This window comes from Cricetulus griseus, chromosome 5 (genome assembly GCF_003668045.3).
Source record: "Cricetulus griseus strain 17A/GY chromosome 5, alternate assembly CriGri-PICRH-1.0, whole genome shotgun sequence".
Classification (NCBI taxonomy): Eukaryota; Metazoa; Chordata; class Mammalia; order Rodentia; family Cricetidae; genus Cricetulus; species Cricetulus griseus.
The window spans coordinates 123,418,877-123,443,125 of record NC_048598.1 but is presented as its reverse complement, the minus strand read 5'-3'; the positions used below and the strand labels follow the sequence as shown (position 1 = coordinate 123,443,125).

The following is a 24,249-nucleotide window of genomic DNA, read 5'->3' as shown; positions in this document are numbered from 1 at the left end:
AGCAGAGCCAGCTGAGAAACAAGACAAACAAGACCCGTTCTGAATATAGTTAACTATCCATGAGACCTGAGCCAGGCCTTCCGGACTCCTGCACTGGGACATGGAGGGACAGAAGGAGGGAAGGGCAGGAGGGTGTGGCTGGGATCTGGCATGAGGTGTGTTGGGCATAGGAGGAGTAGGGCTCCCAGGTACCTTCTGGGCTCCAGAGAAGGCATGGTAGAAACTAGACACGTAAGTCATAATGGCTTTCTCATCCGGCCGGGCAGTTCCGACGATGTCTATAGGGAGAGAAAGAGCTGCTGTTAAAGCTACCTACTGAACACACAGCGCACCTCACAAGGAGAGGCAGAAGCCTGGAGACTGTGAGGTAGCCTTACCAAAAGGCCCATCCTGAACTAGTCAGCCTCCAGAGTCAACTTCCACTAAGGGGAACATAGGACACAGGAAAGGGTAAGGTGATAGATACCCCAGGAGGCAAGCAAAGTAGCTGTCCTCCAACCACAAGGCCAATTAGAAGAGTTGAAGGAACGAGGGAAGGGCTGAAGATGGAAATGACACACAGAACTCACTAACCCAACACATGCACGAATGCCGACAACCCACTGACTAAAGCCAACCCACTCTCAATGGCAATTTTAAACTAGGGGACTCTGGCTATGAGCATTAGAGGAGCTATCGGGAACTGCTGTCATGCTTGCTAGGTGTGTGTGTGTGTGTGTGTGTGTCTGTGTGTGTTTGGGAGAGTCTTGCTTATGTAGCCCAAGTTGGCCTCAAATTCATGCTCCTCCTGTCTCAGCCTCCCCAGTGCTGAGGTTACAGGCATGTGTTACACAGCTTGTCTGTGGAAAGTATTTTGATTACATACAAGAATACCCATCTTTTTTTTTTTCCCATCCTCTGGTTTCTTAAGATAGGTTTCTCTTTGTAGCCCTAGCTGTCCTGGAACTCACTCTGTAGACCAGGCTGGCCTCGATCTCAGATATCCACTTGCCTTTGCCTCCCGAGTGCTGGGATTGAAGGTGTGTGCCACCACCACCTGGCTAATACCCTTATTTTTAAGGCACATACTTGGAAGTAGGTAGCAGTGACTAGGATTTGATTTAATTCAGTCCAACAAAGACAGCAAAAGGACAAAGAAGAAAAATAAGGTGTGATGGACTATCAATAATCCTTTTGGAATGGTGGGTACTAAACTATCTCTTACTTGTGGGCATGTTTGCAACCTTCCTGATAACACTATCAAATATAAAATGCTGCTGGTGGGTTTGCCAGGAGCACAGGGCTGGGGACAATCTTAGACACTCTCCCCACCCAACTCCAGCACACACCCTAGACTCTCTTCATCTCCTCAGCACGGAGCTGAGACGCTGTAAAATGGCACAGGGCATCTGCGTTGAGGAGAGGCCAAGGGATGGTATCCATGGTCCCCGCTTCTTTCAAGGACAAGGACAGAGGAGGAAGGCCTACCCTCCCTTCTCCACGAAGCTGGCTCTTCGCATGCTACCAGATCAGTGTCTCTTCCTCCCCACACAGAACCCCTGGCAGGCAAGTGATCCCAAGCGCTTCATGCTGAGGCGCCAGTAAACAGCCCCGCCACCCCCTTCCCATCTCAGCTGCTGGGGGGTGGTGGGAAGAGACCTCACCTTCGGCATCCAGCATCTTAGGGATATCCAAGAACTTCTCTGCCACGTCAAAGGCCGTATTCAGGTTTGTGAGTGGATCATCCTAAAGGAGAAAAGGACCATGTGATCACACAGAGAGTCACACGTCATAGCCTATCTTCAACTAGGAGGCCACAGGGTGGGAGGGTGACTACTTTCCACCAGCTCTTCCCAGGTTCTGGGTAAGAAAGGCTGGCCTCAAGACCAGGGGCCACTAGCTGGAGGTTTAAAACACTCTTTTTCCACCTCAAGCTTCAGTATATCAGGGAAATGGGATGAGAAACTTTGGCCTCATGCTAGAGTTGGGGTAGGAAAGAAGCACTAAGAAATGACGATGGCAGCAGGGAACCATCAGTCCCGGCAAGACCCATGGATAGCAAATGCAGACATAGTTTCCCTCATCCAAACTCAATAACTGGGCTGAGTGCTCTTAATGCTGAAAATTCAGTTACTAATAGAAGCCGAACCCCTCTGCTTTCCCATGTATTGGGTTCTTCAAAGTAGTCACGACTTTTTGATAATTCCATCTCCGTTATCCTCTCCAGAGAGCTAAATGGGGGGAGCGGTGTGCAAGGCTTGGGGGCTCTGGGACTCCTGCACCCTGGAGTGCACGTCAGACACAGAGTTAATGTGAAATGCTGTGGCTGAGTGCCTCCTCAGACCAGCAGTCAGCATGTCAGCCTCATAAAATGGTGCAGCTGCCATGGAGGAAGGCATGGAGGGTCCTCAAAAAATTAAACTCCTGCACCCAAGGCTTGGGGATCCCTGTGAAAGAGGGATTGTAAGAAAGATTATAAGAAAAGATTGTAAGAGCCAGAGAGTCTGATGTGACATTGTCTCCTACAAATGCCAAAAGCTCCCAAGAAGTCACACCAACATGGCTGCCTACACATGACCTGAACAAAGATGACATCAATAGACCAGCTAAGGTAGATGTCAGGGACGCTGGAACAAAACAACATGTGTCTCAGGACACGTGATGTTTTCGATCATCAATAAGTACTGTCACCTTCTGAAACCAGACAGATATAATGTAAAGGAGAAAGGTCACTCAGCATAGCATCACCTAAACACTGTGGCCTCAGATCTGGTAGTTTTCTTGGTGGGTTATGTACATGCACAGAGATCTGTGATATGCACACTGGGTAATGAACAGAAAAGGCATTTTTCTGCTTGCTTCCAGATGGGGCTCAGTCTGGCTGGCCCAGAAGGCCAACACCTTTCAGGCTGGGCATTGGGCTCTTAGCAGGGGTCTTGCCCAGTTTGTGTCCAAGCAAGAGAGAACAGAGGAGCACATGTACCTTCCGAAGCTTCCCGTAGTCAATCAACTCAGGCCGGTGTCGGTGGATCAAGGCACAGAAACCAAGGCCATCCTTCCAACTGTCCAGAGAGAGAGGGGAAGAGAGAGCAGGTCAAGCAGATCACTTCTGACATTCATTATGCAGCCCTTTGGAGCAGGATTTAGAAGATAGGAGAGAAAGGGAGATTTCTGCCTGCACATTCCCAGGTATCAGGGTCAGGCTTTTTTGAGTGACTGTAAGTCGAGATGAACCTACAACATCCATCTTTCCCTTGGCCCAGGGCCTTGGCCCATTGGTCTGGAGCCCTGGGCTAGGTTTCCCTGGCATGATCTTTGAAGGGGTCTTACCAGTATCATAAACACGAACAAAGGTGTTCCAGGCAGCACTCAGGCCCAAGATGTTACAGGGAGGGATGGCAGATTCAAAGAAACAGCACCCTAGCACTCTTCCCCAGAAGCTCCCCACCCCTGACTCTTCCAACCAAAGGGTGCAGGGAGGTCCTGGGGGAGGCTGGCCAGCCTCTGTGGGTGCCCCTGGCTCCAGTACTCACCTGATGTGGAAGTTCTGGATGTTGACATTTTTATATGGGGCTGTCTTCCTCTGACACCACAGGAGCAAACCTTCTTTAGCTGATGTCTCTGTGAAGAGGGGAAGTAGGGGAAGGGGTCAGTGGGCTGACCAAGTGGGAGGGAAAAAACTCCACATAAGAGGCCCTATGGGGCCTCAAGATCCCAACTCTGCTGCTATAGGGAAGAAAGAAGTCCAGGCCATCGTCTATTGGTTTGGCAAAGTTGAAAAAGTTAAGAAACAGAAATGCAGGGCTGGAGAGAGCACTGGCTGCTCTTCCAGAGGTCCTGAGTTCAATTCCCAGCAACCACATGGTAGCTCACAACCATCTATGATGCGATCTGGTGCCCTCTTATGCCCTGCAGGTATACATGCTAACTAAATAAAATTAAAAAAAGAAAGAAAGAAAGAAAGAAAGAAAGAAAGAAAGAAAGAAAGAAAGAGAAAAGCAAGACACTCAACTACAGGCTAATAGACCAGACTGCAGCAGCTTGCCAGGGTAACTTCCCAACTCCCTTTTATTCAAGAAGTAATAGAGATGCACAGTAAGTCAGCAGCTGGTTGCTGCTTCAAGGACAGCTGGAAGCCTATGAAATTTACATGATCAGAAGCCCCTGGACAGGGGAACACAGAGGAACAGGAAGGAAGGATCCCTGTCCAGGTTCATCTGAACTCAGGCTTCTTCCTATTTACTGAACAGATTTGGCTTCAGTGCCTGGTCACTCTCTGTGGTTTAAGTAAGCCAGGTATCTGAGGGGATGAGGAACTTCCAGCTGCAAGGCTGCAGACTGCACTGCCTGTATGTGTCCAGATCTGGAAACTGCAGGTGGTGGCATTCAGTGAAGAACCTGCGTGACCTCACACATTTTTAACTAATAAAATGGACTTTAAAATAATGCTAAAGCATCTCCACAACGATTATGACTTTTCAAGCACAGTCAACTATCACAAGGAACCAGGTGTAGTGGCACACTCCTTTAATCCCAGCACTCTGGAGGCTGATGCAGGTCTTTCTCTGGGGGTTCAAAGCCAGCCCAGTATACATAGCAGGTTCCAGGCCAGCTGGAGGTGCGCAGTGAAATCCTGTCTCGAAAATAAATAAGTAAATAGATAATCTATAAGTAACTTGGCCTGGGGCTGGAGAGATGGCTCAGCAGTTGAGAGCACTTAGTGCTCTTGCGGAGGCTCCTGGTTTGGTTCCTAGGGCCCATGTTAGAATAGCTCACAATAACCTATAACACCAGTCCCAGGAGCCAATGTCTCTGGCATCTGAGGGCACTAGCACTCACCTGTATGCAACCACATATGGACACACATGCAAATACACAATTAAAAATAAAATAAATCACCAGGCGGTGGTGGCGCACGCCTTTAATCCCAGCACACGGGAAGGCAGAAGTAGGCAGATCTGTGAGTTTGAGATCAGCCTGGCCTACAAAAGCTAGTTCCAGGACAGGTTCCAAAGCCACAGAGAAACCCTGCTTCAACCCCCCCCCCCAATAAAAGAAATAAATCTTCATGGGACTGGAGAGATGGCTCAGTGGTTAAAAGTACTTGTTGCTCTCCCAGAGGACTCAAGTTCAGTTCCCAACACTCACACTGGGAAGCTCACAACTGTAATTCCAGTTTCTGGAGATCCAACGCCCTTTTCTGGACTCTGGGACACGAGGCACACACACGGTACACAGATACACACAGGTAAAAACACCCATACACATAAAAGAAAAATTTAAACATGCATATTTAAAAGCATTTTATCTCGATCTCATCGTTTAAGAAGGTGGTTTTTGTATGCATATGTCAGGGACACAGCAAACCACAAACAGGGAATGATAAGAGCGCCACATCAGAAACAAAGCTCAAAAATGGTTGGAGTAAACAATCAAGTACAAAGCGATTACCGTCACACACCAGGGCAACCTGTGCAGATCTGGAAACGGCCACCAGGGGGTGCTGCGAGAGCAGTGGTGGACCTGGGCCCCCGCCTCTCTTTCCTATGATCAATCCTTTCCCACTAAGGGTTCAGCAAGGAATGCTTTGGGGTCAACATATTTTGGGGGAGTTATTTGAAATCATGGTCACTGCCCCAGGTAAGCCTAGAGAGGAAGACTAGGTGGGGCAGTCAAGGGGAGAGGTGAAAGTTCAAGAAGGAACTGAACACAGCAAAAACCCACCTTCCACGGAGATGTCCTGGATGGCAAAGCGAAGGATGATGGTCCAGATCATGCCCAGGGTCATCTTCACATTCCCGTCCACAATCTCTATAGAAACAGTGTCAGGACATGTTAGGTGGGTCACAGCAGGATAGACACGAATCCTCAGCATTGCTAAGACACCTCCTGTTTGTGCTGGAGAATAAACCCACACACCTTGAACAGAGTTCACCATGTCTAGGCCACGCCCAGCTCCACATAACAAGTTTGTGAGTTAGTGGAGTAGGCCAGGACAGATCCAGAAGAGAAGCTGTTCTGGGCACGAAGGGTGGGTTCACCAGAAAAGGATGCTCTACCCAAACCAGAGTCACCCAGTCTGACAGACAGAATGGGACAGATTTCTAAGCTCTCACAGAGGTCCTAAGTGGGGGACGAATGGATGACCTGGGGGGTCTGTGGCCAATCACAGCTCTTAAAATAGCCACTCACACAGAGAGCCAGGGTGAACAAGAGAAAGTCACACACATCCATTTTAAGAGCTGCCAGGTTAACCAGCCCTCTGACTGGTCAACCTCAAAATGCCCTGAGTATTAAAATAGATTTTGTTTTTAAAACCCATTCAAGACGACAGCTCAGATAATCTGCTATATTTAGTCCTCACATTTTTCAGACCTTATATGCTATAATTCTATTATAGTTCCCTTCCCTTTTTCTCTCTCTTTCTTGATTACACACACACACACACACACACACACACACACACACACACACACACACCCCAAGTCTAGAAACAGAGAAATAAAAATATAAATCAGGGGCTGGAGAGATGGCTCAGGAGTTAGAGCTGTGGCTGCTGCTCTAGAGGAACTGGGCTTGATTCCCAGCACCCACAAGCGGCAGTTCACAACCACCTGTAATTCTAGTTCCAGCGGATCCAACACCTTTTTCTGGCCTCCACAGCACACGACGCACAGATATACATGTAGGCGAGCGCATACAAAATAAAAGCAAGCAAAAGTCCATTCTTCTTTATCAGGCTCTGGTGATGATTGGTTGGTTGGTTATTAATTAATTACTGGGGAGGACAGAGAAAAGCAACTTCCCTTGAGGACTCGTATCCCCGAGGAATAGATAAAATACACGTGTAAACAAGTAAATAGACGTAAACCAGCCTAAGTATGGAGCTCTCTTGGTCTTCTGTGGGCTGAAAGGTGAGGTTCAACTCCAGCTCCTCAATCCTCACCAGTGTGCAGACAGTGAACTGGCCCACAGCAAGGTGCCCTCAGGGAAGAGCAAGGTACCCAAGGCAATTACTCCCCTCTGCAATACTACTGCACTGGGTCTGCATTGGTGTGCCGGGCAAAGGAACACCAGTGTTCACTTGGGACATGAGACACAATGTAATTCTTCTTGCTGAGAGTCAAAGATAGCACCTGATCAGCACGTTCATCCAGAAGTTTGCAGAAAATGCTGCGGGGGAGGCATTAAAATCAGGATGAGAAAGCTGGGATGGGTGAGAGTCATGTACTCAGGCTGACCGGGTGGATCCTCCTGCATCCACCTCCCAAATGCTGGCTGGGGTTACAGGTGTGTGTGGTTACAAGCCCCACCTCATAATGGATTATCTTTTTAAAGATGTATTTTCATCTATAATCTCCAGTATCCTAACAACCCTAACGCTGAAAAAGTTCAAATTGATAGGCACAGACTCCCAGCTCTCACAGGTAAACCGGCGAGAGACATGGACAAATACAAAACAGGAAATTAGGTATCATTTTCCCAGATGTTAAATTAATAAACTTTAAAAACAAATTTAAACACACACATTATTATTACACTGCAACCAGAAGCATAAACTGGCTTTAAAAAGGGAAGAAAAAAAAAAAAAAACCTGTCTGAAGAAGCTGGCTATGGGGAGCAAGCATCTCAAAGCTGTTCAATTCTGGCAATGAAATCCTATCTCTGTCCCCAGCCAGACCTGCAGTGCAGAGTAAGGTTTCTGTCTAAATACCCTGTAGTTCAGTTATTTATCATGGAAGCTATGTTCAAAGGACAAAGAGTGACTTAAGTCCCCAGAGCCCCACCGCCCTTCTGCTCAAAGCCATGGCTTTCCACCCCACCCAGAGTCCAGGGGCCCACAAGGCCCTCTCAGGCTGGTTGAGCCTCCTGGGCCCTTCCTTGCACCCTTTCTGGCATCCTCATTGTTCCCTCTCCCGGGATATCCACTGGGCTTGTCCCTCCCCTCCCCGCAGGCCATCTCACTGTAGCCTTCCTTGACCACCCACTGATGCTTCACTACTCTCTACATGATATCATAGGTACTTCTGGTTGTCTTCTGGATGGACAAGGATCAGACTTTACAGTCTTGCATCACTGCTCAGAGCCCAGTACAGGCCTAGCACTGAGTAAGGCCTCCATGAGTGAGTGAGTGAGTGAGTGAGTGAGTGAGTGAGTGAATGAATGAGGGAGGGAGAGAGGGAAGGAGGAAGGAAAAGAAGGAGGAAGGGAGGGAGGGAAGGAGAAAGGGAAGGAGGGAGGGAGAGAGGGAGAGGTTGATAATAGTGTAAGAGGCGGGCAGAGGCACACAGGCCTGTCATTAGCCCTGGAGAAACTATCAGTGCTTAGCCACTCCCAAGGCAGGCCCAGGTAACAGCTCAACCTTGCTCAAGCAGATATTAACAGACCCATCCACACTGCATTCCTGAGGCTTTAATGACTCAGGGGAAAGAAATCCTTACAATGAAATTTTATGGGCAGCATTCTGACTCTGAGGGGAAATTTTTTTTTTAGTTTATAAAAGCGGTGACACTCAAGTTCAGCTTTCCTGGAACGGGGGTGTTCCTCCCCTCTGCCTGACTCCATGACGCACCCTCCCTCCCCCCGGGACCTTTCAAGCACGAGTGGGACAATTGTTTTTGGGGTCCTCTCCCCCTTCCTCAGAACTCGGTGAATTCTAAGTCACATCGAAGAGGCAAAACTAACACCAGAGAAAAGGAGGGGCAATGGAGTGTTAAGATCAGGAGAGACTGTGGGGTGTGCTCGGGTCAGGAGGGACAGGGACAGTGGGGTGCGCTCAGCTAAGGAGCCCCTCACTGCCTCAGCCCCATTAATTATTCTCAGTCCTGGACCCCAGGGGACACAGTGGAGCCCGTCAGGACAGATGAGGGTTAGACCTCAGCCATGGAGCCTGAACAGGTGCCCTCTGTTTCAAAGCAACCTGCAATCTACCTCTGGCAATTTTTCTGAACCTGGCACCCCTCACCCTAAAAGACAGCCTGTCAAACCTGTGTCACCAGCCTATCCTGAGGAGGTAACCCTGGGATGCTTCCTGTTGAGTCAGGGTCAGGCTAGCTCAAGACATACTCAAGCATCTGCCACCTCTCTCCCTTCCTTTTTGCTTAGCCTTTGCCAAATTTTCCTTTCTTAAATTCTGCTTTTGCTGACTTCTCTTTTTCTAGACCTGCCATAATGGCCCTGCATTCCCACTCAGCAACAGCTGATCGGATCTATGTGAGCCCAGCCTTCTTTGAAGGAAAAGCTCTTTCCAATTCACTACAGTCCTCACCCAAGCCCATTTCCCACAATCTCTCCTCCCTTACCTTAGTGGGGACCTGAACTGGTGCCAGACCATTGAGTGGCACTTTTCTTGGCTTCCCCTGCCTGAGAAAACTCTGCCAGGCTTCAGCCTTCCCTAGTAGAACAAGATGTTCTTTTCTTTTTATTAAGAGGCAGAAAAATGCTTTTCCAGCCACAAAGTGAGTACCTGCCACACACATGTGCTTTGAACATACACCCAGCATCAGCAGCTAGAAGCTGTGGCCACAGGTCTAAGAGAACATAGCCTCTGCTCTTGAGACGGTCAAAGCTGCAGGGTTGCCAGGATCCAGAGGTGTGGCCACCACCTTGAGCACCAACCGCATAGGTAAGACAAGGGTCAGCTGATGCTCTCAATACAGGACCTGCCAAGGAATAGTTTTGGCTTCGCTGGCCACATGATTTTTGCAACTACTACTGAACTTCACTGCTGACACCCAAAGAGGCACCAGATGATGATGGGCAGACAGATGGTTTTGTGTTCAGTGTTTACCAAAACCTTTGTCAACCAGACACCCTGCAGTTTGTTTCCCCTGTTAAAGCTGATGGATGCGCAGAAAACCCTTGTGTGTCTAGAGGAAAAAACGACTTTTCTCGTTACCCACAGAGGATTGGATCTCACAGATTTAGAGGGAGCAATATCCCAGAACTGGGTCTGTGCTTTGAACAATCTTTGTACACTGTAAATATGTATTACTCTCATTGGCTAATAAAGAAACTGACTGGCCAATAGATGAACAGGATAAGGTTAGGTGGGAGAGCCAAAATGAGAATGATGGAAGGAAGAAGGGCGGAGTCAGTGGAGTCACAGCCAGACACAGAGGAAGCAGGGTGTGTATGGAATGAGGTGACAAGCCATGAGCCACGGGGTAGAGCTCATAAGAAATATGGGTTAATTTAAGTTGTAAGAGCTAGTTAGTAATAAGCTTGAGCTATCAGCTGAGCATTTATAATTAATGTTGAGTGTTGGTTATTTGGGAATTGGCAGATGGGAAAGAAAAGTCCACCTATAGACTTGGGTTCTAGATTGGTCACTCACAGAAGATGGGACCAGAGCAAGCGGCATGGTCACCTGTTAGCATGTTTTTCTACAGTGGGGGTGAGCATTAGAGATACTCTGCCCTGTGGGGTCACAGGTTAAAGCATTCTTCAGCCTGGCTTTCCTCAGGACAAATGAGTCCTCACACACACACACAGCCATTGCTGTGTCTTGATGGTGTCTTTCAATCCCTGGCATCCCACTGCAGGTCCCCAAAGAACACATGCTATGTTCATAGGTTATGGCATCAGAGGGCCTGGTTAGAATATTCTAGCTGTTCCTTCAAGCCAGCACAACATACACCAGAAGCCCTGCTATATTCTAAATGTGAAGAGTATGACACCAATGGCTTCAATGGCTTTTTGTTCAAAAAAAGAAATAAAAAAAAGTCTTGAAGTGATGGCAAAAGAACCAGGAAGATGATGACGCTACGAAGAATGCTTCTTGGAGAACTGCAGTGTCTCCCCAGGGCCCTGTCAGCCACAAATCAGTCTGCACTGCCCCACCCACACAGCACCCCTGCAGGGAGGGTAGCTGAGTTATCAGCACTGCGGGTACAACTGCACACCATAAGGACTACAGTGAAATAATGGGAAAGGGGCAAGTCCTGGTGTGGCCCTAGGACAGCACTGTCATTACAGGAGTCAGAGCAGAAAGGACCAAGCAAACACTGATCACGGGGTATCACGCCTCACCTTCGGCCCCGATGGACACCAGCTTGACTCCTTTGCTGGCTATGAAATCCAGGGCCTTGTTGACGTTGGAGATCTTGTGCACTCGCATCTTGCCTCTCTCTGGCTTGGCCAAGCGTTCACCTGATCAAGAGGGAGGAAAATGAAGGTGAGGTGCAACTGTCCAGGAACCAGGGCCACCCTCGCACCCCTCATCCAAAGCACTTCTTAAATGGGCACAAGCATAATTTGCCTCTCAGATGTTCGGAGGTATCACCTGGGAATCAAAAAGAAGTTGATTCTCATTCTCCTACTTCTCAGAGACAAACCTGCATGCATTAGCTCGAAATTTGTATCTTTGTTTTAAAAATACTTTTTAAAAATTTGTGTGTGTGTGTGTGTGACCTATGTGCAGGTACCTGAGGAGACCAGAAGAGGGCACTGGATCCCCTGGAGCTAGAGTTATAGACAACTGTGAGCCACCAGCTGTGGCTATTTGCTAACAAACCCAGGTCCTCTGGAAGAGCAGAAAGCTTCAGTCTCTCTAGCCTCAACATTTATTTATTATGTTCCCTAGATGCCAGAATCTGAGGTGCTGGGCATATGAGAGTTTGTTTCCTTTTATGTAATGTAGTCCAGTAGGAAAGGACAGGTCTTAAATTAAAAAGCAAATAAACATATACAATGAGCAAATACCATATCCTTCTTGCTATAACGTGCTTACACCTCCTAAGCAACATTTTAAATAAATGCATGGAAGCAAGATGGAAGAATCAGAGGATATGGACTAGAGCCTGAGAATGCTATAAACGAAGCTTAATGAGTGTGTCTGGTGGGAATTCAGAAGACCAGAGTACCAACAGAAACAAAGCCAGTCAAGACTGAACTCAGGAGGCTTCAGACGGGTGCAAGGCACACAATGGACTAGAGGTATTCATGTAACATTCTGGCTGTGGTGATATCTTGCTTGTACAAATAAAGAGTGTCTGAAGATCAGAAGGTGGAGCTTGCTACTAGCTATCCATAGATGTCTGGAGGTCTGTACAGAGAGACAGGAAGTGAGATGGCTGAGCGGAGAAAGGAATACCGGTTGGAGGAAACAGGAACTTGGTCTCTTTTCTGCTGGGAGGATAGTGAGGCAAAGGTGGCTTTGGCTTGCTCCTTCTCCTCTCCCATCTCTCAGCGTTTTCCTCTATATCTGACTCCAGGATTTTATTATTAGGACCTATTAGAACTTGTATTAAATGTAGTTGATGTCCTGGAGCTCTGTGGGAAGCTGAGTTTAAAAGGGAGGGACAAATTCATGGGGTAAAGAAATCTCAAGACAGCATCACATTGAAGCTGGGGCATAGTTACGGACAGGTGCTCTTAGCAACGTTTACAAAAAGAATTAAGGACAAGGAGCCGAATGGAAAGATCTGAAAAATCTGAAGCCTCACCCCCAAAAGAGCAAACTAAAAGTTGTGGACAGATAGGGTGTGGTTGCTAATGATCAGCGACATTAAAATGTAGCCAAGACAGCACTGATATGATCCAGGAGTTTCTTTCTTAATGGCCTTCCCAGCTAGTCCTCTCTCCTCTGTGTCAGAACTAACCACTTGTGACTAACAGAAATTTTTTGGATTCTGTTGTCTTAGGAGACTACTTGCTTCTGTCCATACAAAGGCGTAGAATGTCATCAGATAGCATCTTGGGCCTACAGAAAAAGCCTCCCCCATCTTATTTAACTCTCTCATCAATGTATTTTAAACTTGCCTTGATTTATGATTTTCTTTGTTCTGTAAAACTATGAAAAACATCAGGAAACTGCTTCAACACTGTAACATGGAATTTGGGGTAACCTAAATTTGTGTTTCTGGGCCATGGTCCCTCCAAACAGCTCCATAATAAAGTATCTCTTATTCTCTTTAAGAAACAAAACAACAACAACAACAACAAGCACTTTACACTGTGTCAAGGGAAAAATGCCTTGACAATAAGGATGCCTTTGACACCTCAGGAACTGGCCAAACCCCATCTACCACAGGCTCCATAATATAAAACTATAAAATTTTTTGAAAGACTTTCCCTTCAGGGGAGGGCAGTGAGGAAGGAGGAAGAATTAGAACAGAGTGCTATACAATGAAACCTATTACTTTGCATGGCAACTTAAAATTAATAATAATACAAAAGTCACAGGGGGAAAAAGTTTTCCTTTCAGAAGAGAGAGCCTGTCTAAGGAAGCATTCCTAGATTCTCAGGCACCCAGAGGACACTGCAATGTGGGGAGAATGGATAGACCAGGAGCAGACACACACACACACACACACACACACACACACACACACACGAACGAACGAACGAATGAACGACATGGACACGACAGCCAAAGAAGCCTTGGCTTCATCCATATGATGCTGGTTTTGCAGGCATGCAGAAAAGGCCTGAGAGGCTAGGAAGTGTATGGCACGGTTGAATTACCTACAAAGAGCTCTGTGGGGGTGAAGCCTAAGCTGCAATGGAAACCCCTTGAGGATGTGAGAATGTGGAATGTCTGCTAATGAAAGCCTTGGGCAGTGGATGCAAGAACATAAGAGAAAAGCCTCGTGGGAGGGAGGGAGGGAGAGAGGGCGGGAGGGCGGGCGGGCAGGCTACCCAAGCCCACAGAAGCTCACATCACACCACCATGCCTCCCCAACACTGGACGTGGCTATAATCTTCACTCTTCTGAGATTCTGTCTTATTTTGGCACTACCCTCCCTTTCTATGACCTGAGTCCTCCCATTTGCGTCAATGTACGTTAGTGGCATGCGATTTGAGTGATTTCTTTATTTATTGCAGGGGTTCAGAACTAAGAGACTGTCTAGAATTTCAGTAGGGACTTCTGAACAACACTGGAATTTTATTAACATCATGAGGACTTGTGGAGTTAGACTGAATGTAGACTTTTGGGGTCCAGGGGTGGAATGTCAGGGTTTAACGTGATGTGATGAGTTGACTTGAATGGATTAAGAGATGCCAAGATTAGTCAAGTACAGGCCTGGGTGTTCTCAGATCGTTAGGGGTGTGACCTAGTCCGCTGATTAATGCCCCGACAGGGTCATAATACGACAGCATTATTAAAAGGTGGTGAAAAGCACTATGTGGGGCTTTTGGAGGAAGTACATCATTGGGAAACCGCTCTGGCCTCTTGCTCCATGATGCCCACTGATCGGCTCTCCCACATGCTCCCTGCCACGGTGGGCTGACACTTGTGGAACCATGAGCCAAAAATAAGTAGCCTCCATCCCCCAAAAGGCTAAAATGGCTAGGTGTCCCGCTGTATATATTTCGCCCTGCCCAAAAAAAAAAAAAAAAAAAAGCTGTTTTTAAAGAAGCCAGCCTGTCAGAAGTCACGCAAAAGCACAAGGAACAGGACACGTCGTCTGGGGAGATGTGAGAGCCTCCCAGAGTGGCAGATGGCCTGAGGTCTGCTACCTTTTTGGGAATAGTTAGTTGGAAGCAAAGCAGGTGCCAGCTCCCAAATGATCCTCAGGGCTCTGCAAAGGAATGTGGACTCAGGGGAGGCACAAAAGCCCTTCTGAGCAGGGAACAGCGTGACCATATTTGGGCTGTCAGAGTGCTGGGCGGCAGAGAGGAGGGGAAGGGGTGGAGACTAAACCTAAGGCTTTCGTGGTTTCCTCTAGGTGGGAGTCACCAGAGGCCCACAACACAAAAGGTTAAAAGGGGAATCGTGAAAGAAAGGAACACAAAGAAGGCGAATGTCAAGTTGGAAAGCAGGGCAGAGGCAGAGCAGTCTGTGGTCCCAGGTTAGGTTTAGCATGACAAGATGAAGTCTGAAGCAAGAACAGAGGGCCAGCTACTGCTTTGAGCACCCAAGTGGCCATGCACAATGCTATGGTTTGTTCCCTAGTGGTTCAGGTTCTGGAAGCTTGGCTCCAGCATGGTGATATTCTAAGCGGTAAGACTTCTAAAAGGCAGGGCCGAATAAGGTCATCAGGAAATAGGATACATGACATGACATCTTGAGTGATGCTTTTTGTATTTATTTTTTGTTAATTATATCTGTATGTTGCCTGCATGTATGTAAATACACCATGTGCTCACCTGGTGGCCACGGAGACCAACTATGAACATGGACAGAATGCAACCAAATGTTAGGACAGAACCCAGGGGGACCTGTCTTGGGCCAGGGCCAGCATACCTGAGATCACCTCCAGGAGCAGCATGAGCTTCAGGCCATCTCGGAAGTCCTCCTCGATGTTCTCGATCTGTGTCCCTGCCTTCCGCAGGTGAGAGTTGCACCAGGCCGTGAACGTCTAATATGAAGGGAAGAAAAGGGGGTGGTTAGTCTCCTCGAGAGCCATAAGGTCTCTGAGGCCCTCACCACAGGCCTCAATGGCTCCCAGGCCCCCACCCCACATCTTCTTTCCAGTTGTTCTGGTAAAGTCCTCTCCTCAGCAGGCTTGTGACACCTTACTTTACAAGCCTCATGAAGGGACCATGAAGGAGGGCCACCTACTCAGCAGAATCCATAGAAACTCTTAACATGGTTGTTCCATAGTCACATCAACCAATCAGGGGGCTCCTCACATAAATGCAAGCGAGGCATCCTTTGGGGCCTATGGGTGGGGGGCGGGGTAATGGGAATGAAGCAGCACCTTCCTCTTCCTAGCCCTCCTCAAAATCGTCATTGCTACCCACACCTAAAAGTGTTACATTCTCATCCTTAGCAATCACCCTGTAAGAGAAATTCACTTTGGCAGTTATAGTTTTAAGAGTAAAGCCAAAACCCACTGGCACCTCTGACTAAGTTACGTTATAAAATCCTTTCCCATTTGATAGACAACCGGGGAGAAAAGATAACTTTTTGTTTGGGACAGAGTTCGGAGGCGTGGTGTCAGGATAAGGAGGAAGGGAAGTCCCCCAGCATGTGTACGTGGGTATCTGGGTGAGGGCGGATGGAGCACCTTCAGCTATAAAACCATGGAGAAGAATTCAGATGGGGGATGGGAAGACGTTGATGCAAAGACCATCAACTTTGTAGCTACTTCTCTGAGATGGCGTTGGGGACGACTGGGTCACCAACCATGGGCAGGTCACCAACCAACAGACATGGAATGGGCTGACTCCAGAGACAATGGGGAACAGATTCGTGCCTTTCAGTTTCTCACAACCATTCATAACTTAGTCAAATCTCACCCATGACACCACTGACTACACAAGGCTCAAGAGTGTGGTCCTGTTCACCTCACTGCAGGGTCACACTGCTCTTCCCACCCACCCTGAAAGCCCCACGGATGAGTAGCTTGGAAGGTCCTCATGTCCTACCCTCCTTGCTTTGGGAATCTCCAAAGTGGGCAGGCAACAAGTGGGCAGAGAAAACACCAAGCTCATTGTTATTAGGGGAAACAAAACTTGCCTGTCTGGATTGATGAAACAAAGTTGAAGAGCCTGTGACAGCAAGAAGGGAGAGGGAGAAGGAGAGATGGGAGAGGTCAGAAGGGCAGTGCTGGAAGAGCTCTGGGATTCAGTTCTCAGACCTCACTAGCAACTTACCAAGTCAGGACCCTCTCTCCCCTGCAAACACCCACCACCATGACATGGAAACGGGGTATGTGCCATACCAAATCTTTGGGGGAAACTACATCAGATCAGGGTGAGCGAAGGAAAAAATAAACCATTCCTCAGTCTGTTCTGTCCTTTGTACCTTCCTTGGCTAACACATCTGCCTTTTAGGACTGGGTATGGATGTCACCATCTCCAGGAAATATGTCTAGGTTGGGCACAGAGTCTGCAACACCATGTTCTACCATTGCTTGGACCCGGCAACATGACAGCCACCAGTCAGCCCAATATCCCAGACTGGCAGCACCTGAAGGTCACCTGTGTATCTATCCTAGGGTGCCAATGGTCAGAATCAGAGCTACAGCACTGGGGGAAAAACAAACAAACAAAAACAGCAAAAGTCCAGGCCCTGGAGAAGCTGGGCACTCAAGAGAGCCTGATGCAAAGCTCAGGGATCTGAAAGAGCCGACAGAGTCTATGTGTGACACTAAGTAGTCAGGACGGTGAGTGGGTGAATTGCCACCCTCCCTGATGCTTAGAGACCCTCTGGCCTCAGAGGACAGCTCAGGAGAAAGGGCTGACAGACAGTAGTATGCACTGGATACCCTGGCAAGGGGTGGTGTACTCCTTAGCTTTTATTTTCAATTTTTTATGGCTTCTTTTGTTGGCATAAAAAATACTGCAAAGTACGTTTAAACCTTCAGAGTAAGCACAATTACTCTGGTTCTACACAATCTCTCCCATCTGTCACCTGTCCATACTTTGGCCCAGAGCCACCACACTGCACATTCACTGTGGCCAGGGAGTGTCTTACACCATGATAAAGTATCATCTCCTATCTCCTATCTCCCAACCTTGTTCTTAAGCCTCTCCCAGGCCGACCCTCCAACTTTCAGTCCCTTCAACCCTCCTAAGGCCTGGAGGGAAACTGACTAGTGCCGGCAACTGGAAGCTGAAGTTCCTGGTGCCAGTTGCCCAGCAGAGGGTTGAGAGTTCTCCCTGTTTATTAACCTGGTCTTCAAGGCAGGCAGGGAGGAGCCGAGGGAGGAAGAGGCTGTTGTAAGAGGACAGAGCTTGTGAAAGGCTAAGTGGTGGAGAAAGCAGCTGGCCCCATTTCCTGGGGAAGCTGCAGGAGCCAAAACAACACCTGTGTTTGTTCAGGCCTCCAGGACAAAGCCCTGAGGCTAAGCCTACCAGAAAAGTCAATAAAAGTCCTAGTCCCTAGGGCCCCACAGCTTAGTGCCCTGGGCCCCTCCAAAGTACTAAAGTACCCCAACAAGCAGTAGCCTCAAAGCTCAGGCGTGGGGAACGTGGAGTAATTCGATGTTAAGAACACGCTCTTCTATGGACTGTTCTGAATCCACTGTTCTCTGGCCTTCCAAAACTCCAGTTCCTCTTTAGCAGTAAAATGGGGATCACAAGACACTTTTAAGTCCACAGGATTTAAAAAAAAAAAAAAAAATGTACAAAATGCCTGCCATTGTACCCACCCAAAGGCCCTCAAACAACAACAAAAACCCAAACATGCTGGTGGCTGGGCCTGGAGGGGCCCGTTCCACTGCAGCCACTCTGTCCACAACACCCCCCTGCCTCCAGCCACCAAACTCTCCAAGGTCCCAGCTCTTCAGGTGCTGCTCTGAGGGGCCTTTGGGACTAGTGCTACAGTGTGCCAGAAGAATTGACCCAGCAGAAGGTGCAGTGAGGTGACTTTGACAGCAGCCCTGTGCATCCCAGCAGAGAAGCCACAGACCACCGTGAATCATGCCACCGTGTTCTCTCCTCAGGCTGCAAGGTCCCCACGGAGTGACCATCTCCTTAGCACTGCCCCCAGGATTCAGCAAGGAGGAAAAGCTAGCAGCCAATAGGACACCCACCCATTTCAGACACCCCTGGCCCCAAACAACTTCCAGCAGGATGGGCAGTGCTACACTCAGAAGCCTAACTTCATTCTAATAAAGAGGCAAGGGACCACATGCCTGCCTGCATCCCAGTGCGCTCTGCTGTATCTAACTTCCCCCTCATCCCCAAGTCTTCCCTCCCCTCCTGGAGCCTATACATCCCACAGTCTAATAAGAAGACAGTTGACGGGCCTCCCTTCACCGTATCCATCTACTGTGTTCCAGAAATGTACTCAGGTCAGGGTCTCAGGGGTGACAGGACCAGCACAGCCCTGCTGTCCCTTTCCTTACCTGTCCCTCTTCCCCCATGCACACGCACACGCACGCACACATACACACACACACACACACACACACACACACACACACACACAGGCGCGCGCACGCACACGCGCACATATGTTCATGTGTATACAGTTGCCAGTCTCTGCAGGGAAAAATGGGAGGAACCTGGGTTCCCTCACCCCTCCCATGCCTTGGTACCTAATGGTCGGTTGAAGAGGTAAAGAATGTATCCACGTATCAGGCTATCTCAGGGTCACAAAGGGTGAGAGTATACAGGCTGGCCAGTGAGAGACAGGCACCCTGTCCCCAGCTCCTAGAGCCTGGGTCTTGCTTCCCTGGGGTCTACCATGTTCTCATTTTGTCATTAACAACTACCATGGCAACATGTCTCCTTTAATATACCGTGAGAATGCCCCTAGTTGAGAATGCATCCTTCCTGGCTCAAAGATGCCTACAACCACAACTTTGAGTGTGGTTATACCACACTAGAGGCTATATATACCCTTCTCCATATACCTCAGTTTCCAGAACTGTACAATGGGGACAAAAGTATCTACCAGACATGCCTGAGGCAAGGCTTAAATAACAAGGTAGCAGTATTTGTTTGTATTAATAATGGCCCCATACTATTAATGTGTCTGAAATACAGTGGGCCTGATGTGGCCACTGCTATTATCACTACTGCCTCCGAATAGCCTCACCCAGTAGAGGTTGAGGTATAGAAGGCTATACCCATGCCATGAGCCAGGGGCTGAGTTTTAGTATCAGTGTCAGACACAGTCTGGACCTTAGTGGAAGGAGGGAAGCCAGCACAGGAAGGCCACAGCTTATATGGCATCACTCCCCAGAGCAGGGATCTGCAGGACCGCACAGACAAGGTGGTCACAGAGATGCCCACACAGACCCCACATCCATCCCTGGGGGTGAGTGACCTGTCACAGCTCCAACTCAGATACTCAACAGCTGCACGAGGCTAACGATGGACATGCTGTGAACTGTTAACAGAAGATCTGATGAGAGTCCCCTTAACACCAAGGGAGGTCGGCATGCTGCCGCACGGCTTTAACCCCAGCAATCCAAGGCAGAGGCAGGTGATCTCCATGAGTTCAAGACCAGCCTGGTCAACATAGTAAGTTCCAGAACAGTTAGGGCTACATAGTGAGACCTATCTTAAGATGAAAACAGCAACACAAACAAAACATGAAGGGGACCTGGGCTGGAGTGGGGGTTGTTACCAGTAGCCTCTCAGCACCGCTGTCACCATGGCCAGAGAAAGCTAAGGTCATTAAAGTGCATGCTCCATTGATGACATAGGTAGCACCCAGCATCCTCACTGTAAAACTGAGGGCGTGTGGATCAGGCCACCAAACTGGCTACTCTAACTTCCTCACAACTTCTGCTCCCCAGAATGACATGGATTTCTGGCTTGGGTATGGGTGGGATGCTGGAAGGGCTGCAGAACCAAGGCTGAAATTTTAAGTGTAAATTTGGTCAAACGAGTGAGCCTAATATCATGGAATCCACTGAAAACCAGTCACTGGAAAGTGAAAACACAAGCCAGATGGGTTCAGGAGACCCCACCGTGTGGGCAGCATTGATGTGAGAAAGGCGGCCTCTCTTGAGCAGCATGGCAGTGAGCCACCACCGGTGAGAGAGGTAGTACCTGTGGGCTGACAGGTGATTGTCAAGAGACAGGAGACCACCCAGATGGGAAGTAGACCAGAAATACATGGGCAGGAGGAACAGGACTCAGGAACAGGGTCTCTGACCAGCAGGAGAGAAGACATGTTTGAGAAGTCATCTTAACTTCTACAGAGCAGCTTGCCTGGGTGCAGCCCCAGGCAGAACAGGCAACAGATGAGAGATGTGGACTCTGCAGCTGGATAAGGAGACAGCTGTACTCAAATGACCCGTGCAGGTGACTTCACTTCTCCAACGCTCCATGGCCATATCTGGAAGATCATTGAGATACAGATCCTAGGCAGCTGCTTTCACAAAGATAAAGGACAGAGAGCTTCAGGAAAAGTCAGAGCTCAGTGCACTGAGGGGACCTGACCTGCCCAGAAGGGCACCGTGTGAATGCTGTTGAAGGGGTTCACATGGCTCCCAGGCTCACCTGAGTAAGTCCCTTTATGATTGTGATTCTACAAAAGCCCAGGCGGCCCCTGAAAGTGTTAAGACCAATGTAAAGGATTCAGCCACACCTGGCATATAAGCAGGGTCTCTTGACCTTGATACTTTAGGAATCTGGGGTCAGAATATTCTCCGTTGGAAAAGTAGTGTGGTCTTAGACATCATCAGATGATCAAGGACCATACCCACTAGATGTCAATCACAGTCTATCCCAAGCCAGGCAGTGGTGGCACACACCTTTAATCCCAGCACTCAGGAGGCAGAGAAAGAGGCAGGCAGATCTCTGTGAGTTTGAGGCCAGCCTGGTCTACAGAGTGAGTTCCAGGACAGCTAGGGCTACACAGAGAAACCCTGTCTCAAAACAACAACAACAAGTTTATTTCAAACTGAGACACCCCAAAATCATGCCCCATGGAGAATCTGGTCTAACTGAGGCAGACACCTATGGCACAGATGACAGCAGTTGTGCTTTTGAAGCCTGCATGCACTTCCTGTGGTCTGGGCCCTCTTCTGAGTGTTTTGTCTCATTTAACTCATGTGATCGGCACAGTAACACGTCAACAAGAAGAAAGGACTTGTATGTGGAACCCCTCAATCTTTAAATGCTGCTAAAACTGAAAATATAATACATGCTACAGAGGACCCTGACTGCCTCAAAAGAAAAAAAAAAAAATCAACAGCCAAGTCTAAATTAAGTCTCACTAGGTACCTCTCTGCCCCTCCCATGGTGAAAAGCATGGAGCCTTCCTAAGTCTGCTAACAAAATAAATCATATACACACAACATGCCATACATTCAATAAGCACATAGCCAACAGCTGTTCCTATCACAGATCCCACTCCTAAAGACTACCGGATGACATTAACAATCTTTTGGCTCTGGTCACAAGAACTGAAGGCATTTCTGTCAAAAGTAGAGGGGCCATCCTGTGAAGAGGAGAGAAAACTCCACACGTGGAACTGATCAACAGCCTGATCAACGTGTTTCAGACAGGACATTAGAGGACTACACACATTCTGCCAATCCTTGTGAATTAAAACAAAGGTAAAGTCATCATGCTGGTTAGAACGTAAACTAGAAACAAGTTTGGATCATCTGGGAAGAGAAAACCTCAGTTGAGGTTCTCTGCCTCCATCAGATTAACCTGTAGGCAAATCTATGCGAGCATGTTCTCAACTATTGGCTGATTGGGTGGAAGGGCAGCTCACTGTGGGCAGTGCCACCCGCTATCAGGTGTTCCTAGGAAGTATAAAAAGGGTAGTTGACTGTGAGCAGCTATTGTCCACGGTTCCTGCTTGAGTGCCTGCCCTGATTTCCTTCACTGTTGGAGTATGATCAGGACGTGTAAGCAAAAATAAATCCATCCCTCCCCATTACTCATGGTCATGCTGTTTATCACAGCAATAGAAAGCAAACTAGGACAGCCATCCATTATAGTTGCAAAATGAATACCTGCTAATTCCTGTTGGTAGAGTGTATGCAAGACAATGCCCCAATACAACTGTGTGCAGGCTGGTTTGTTACAACGCTGAAGGGAAGCAGCTTGCCATAGTGAGCCAGAACAGGCCTGAACTATACCCCAATTCAGAGACTCTATCCTGGGTATAAAATGCCAAATAAAGAAAAGGCTGTAGGGGGCTGGAGAGATGGCTCAGTAGTTAAGAGCACTTGCTGTTCTTGCAGAGGACCAAGATCCAATTTCCAGCACCCACATCTGTAACTCTCATTAAGGGGATCCAACGCCCCCTTCTGGTCTCCATGGGCACCAGGCAAGCACGCAGTGCAGGCAAAACACCCAGACACATAAAATAAGAATGTTTTTTAAAAGAGGCTTTAAGCATGAAAACGTGTTCCCTAGCCTTAATGAAGTGAGGAAAATCAGAAACACCCCATATTGCATTAATAAGGCTTGTAGTTAAGTAAATCACCATGTGTTCACGTAGAATAAAGATGACTGGCAGGATGGGTTTTGAAACTACATTACTATAAGAAAAAATGCTTTTATATATAATTAACAAAAAGTCTGAAACATGATTGTGCGTACTACCGTTTATAAACACAGGTTTAAAACTGTGTACAATCACACAAACACAACAAAATGGCTAAGACCAAATATGTCCAAATGCAAACACACATGTGCTCCAAGAAATGAAGTTCCCAGGATCCTTAGCTGCTCTCCTGGCCCAGCTGCCTCTAAACACAATTAGTCTGTTACACTCACTGCCTTCTCCCTGGCTAACCTCTTCTTTTGGATATTTATTCACTCCAAGCAAACTCCAGGCTGTCCTCGGTCAAGTGACTGTCCAGAGAGGCCTCTGGTGACACCAGTACAGAGTAAACAATGCCCTGCAGCCAACTGAGACTGGCTAGGCAGGGACAGCACAGCAGCCTACACGGGTCTAGGCTTCACCTGCTGGCCATACCTCACTTGGATACATCTTCCTCTTGCAATCAGGGTTACCAGCCCTGGTTCACTTCAGGGAAGTTGCTGTTCAAAGGACAGGAGTCGGTCAGGAAGCCTGGGCCTGCCCTGGTTCAGCTAGGCATGTGACCTCAGATAGGTTAACCCATCAGCTATGAAATCCCATCATCTGATGCTTTAGCAACACAGCCAAATAGAACACTTGGTGAAAACCTTTTGTTCTCCTCGGTTTCTTCCCAATAAATTCCACAGGGAAGGGTGGTTTAACCTCAAGGGACTCAAAACAAGATAACTGTTCACTGGATAGGCTAAGACTTGGTAGCAGATGACACTGGAGGTACACGCCTGCAATCCCAGCACTCATCAGTCTGAGGTTAGCTTGGGCTATAATGAAAATGAAAAACAAAAGCAACCAAAGAAAAGCTTGACAGCAGAATCTCCCTGGATGATGCAGGAGAACCTGGGAACAGTGGCTGGCTCCGGGAAGAGGAAGAGGACAGGGACAGGGGAGGGAGGGACATTTGCTTTTCACAGAATATCCTTTTGTTTTCTTTTGAATTTTACACCACATGCTGTCATTATGTATTTAAAAAGCCATGCAAATGTAAAGAAAGTCTATCTGAAGTGTGTAAATTTCAACGTTATCGGCAAGCCTCAGGGATAGGACAGAACAGACTTCCTCTTGCTCTGGGATCAGCTGGTGGAAGAGTGTTAATGCCGCTACTGTATTATCAACCGTTTCTATAATAGAGAGGGGAAACCATCCCTTACATTTAAGAGAATGAAGGCTGGGTGTGGTGATTCATGCTTATAACCCCAGTGCTTGAGAGCTGAGGCAGGGGGATCATCTGGAGGTCATCCTCTGCCACACAGGAAGTTGGAGACCAGCCTTATAATCTTATGCATACATACACAGTGTAAGAATCAATCCATATACAGGGTAAGAATATGACAGCATGGTGGTGGTGGTGGTGGTCG

At 48.0% G+C, this 24,249-nt stretch overlaps 1 protein-coding gene across 4 annotated transcripts in view; it reads right to left on the bottom strand.

The window, feature by feature from the left end:
• The window catches only part of Actn1 (actinin alpha 1), a 94,019-nt gene that overhangs the window by 24,798 nt on the left and 44,972 nt on the right, over positions 1-24,249 (bottom strand). For all 4 annotated transcript variants that reach the window (XM_027418397.2, XM_027418394.2, XM_027418396.2 and 1 more), the window contains exons 2-8: positions 15,170-15,284; positions 11,011-11,130; positions 5,704-5,790; positions 3,513-3,600; positions 2,963-3,041; positions 1,644-1,725; positions 193-278 (exon numbers count right to left, since the gene is read on the bottom strand). In XM_027418397.2, the coding sequence (XP_027274198.1) occupies positions 193-278; positions 1,644-1,725; positions 2,963-3,041; positions 3,513-3,600; positions 5,704-5,790; positions 11,011-11,130; positions 15,170-15,284 (657 nt within the window). The remainder of the gene's footprint in view (positions 1-192; positions 279-1,643; positions 1,726-2,962; positions 3,042-3,512; positions 3,601-5,703; positions 5,791-11,010; positions 11,131-15,169; positions 15,285-24,249) is intronic.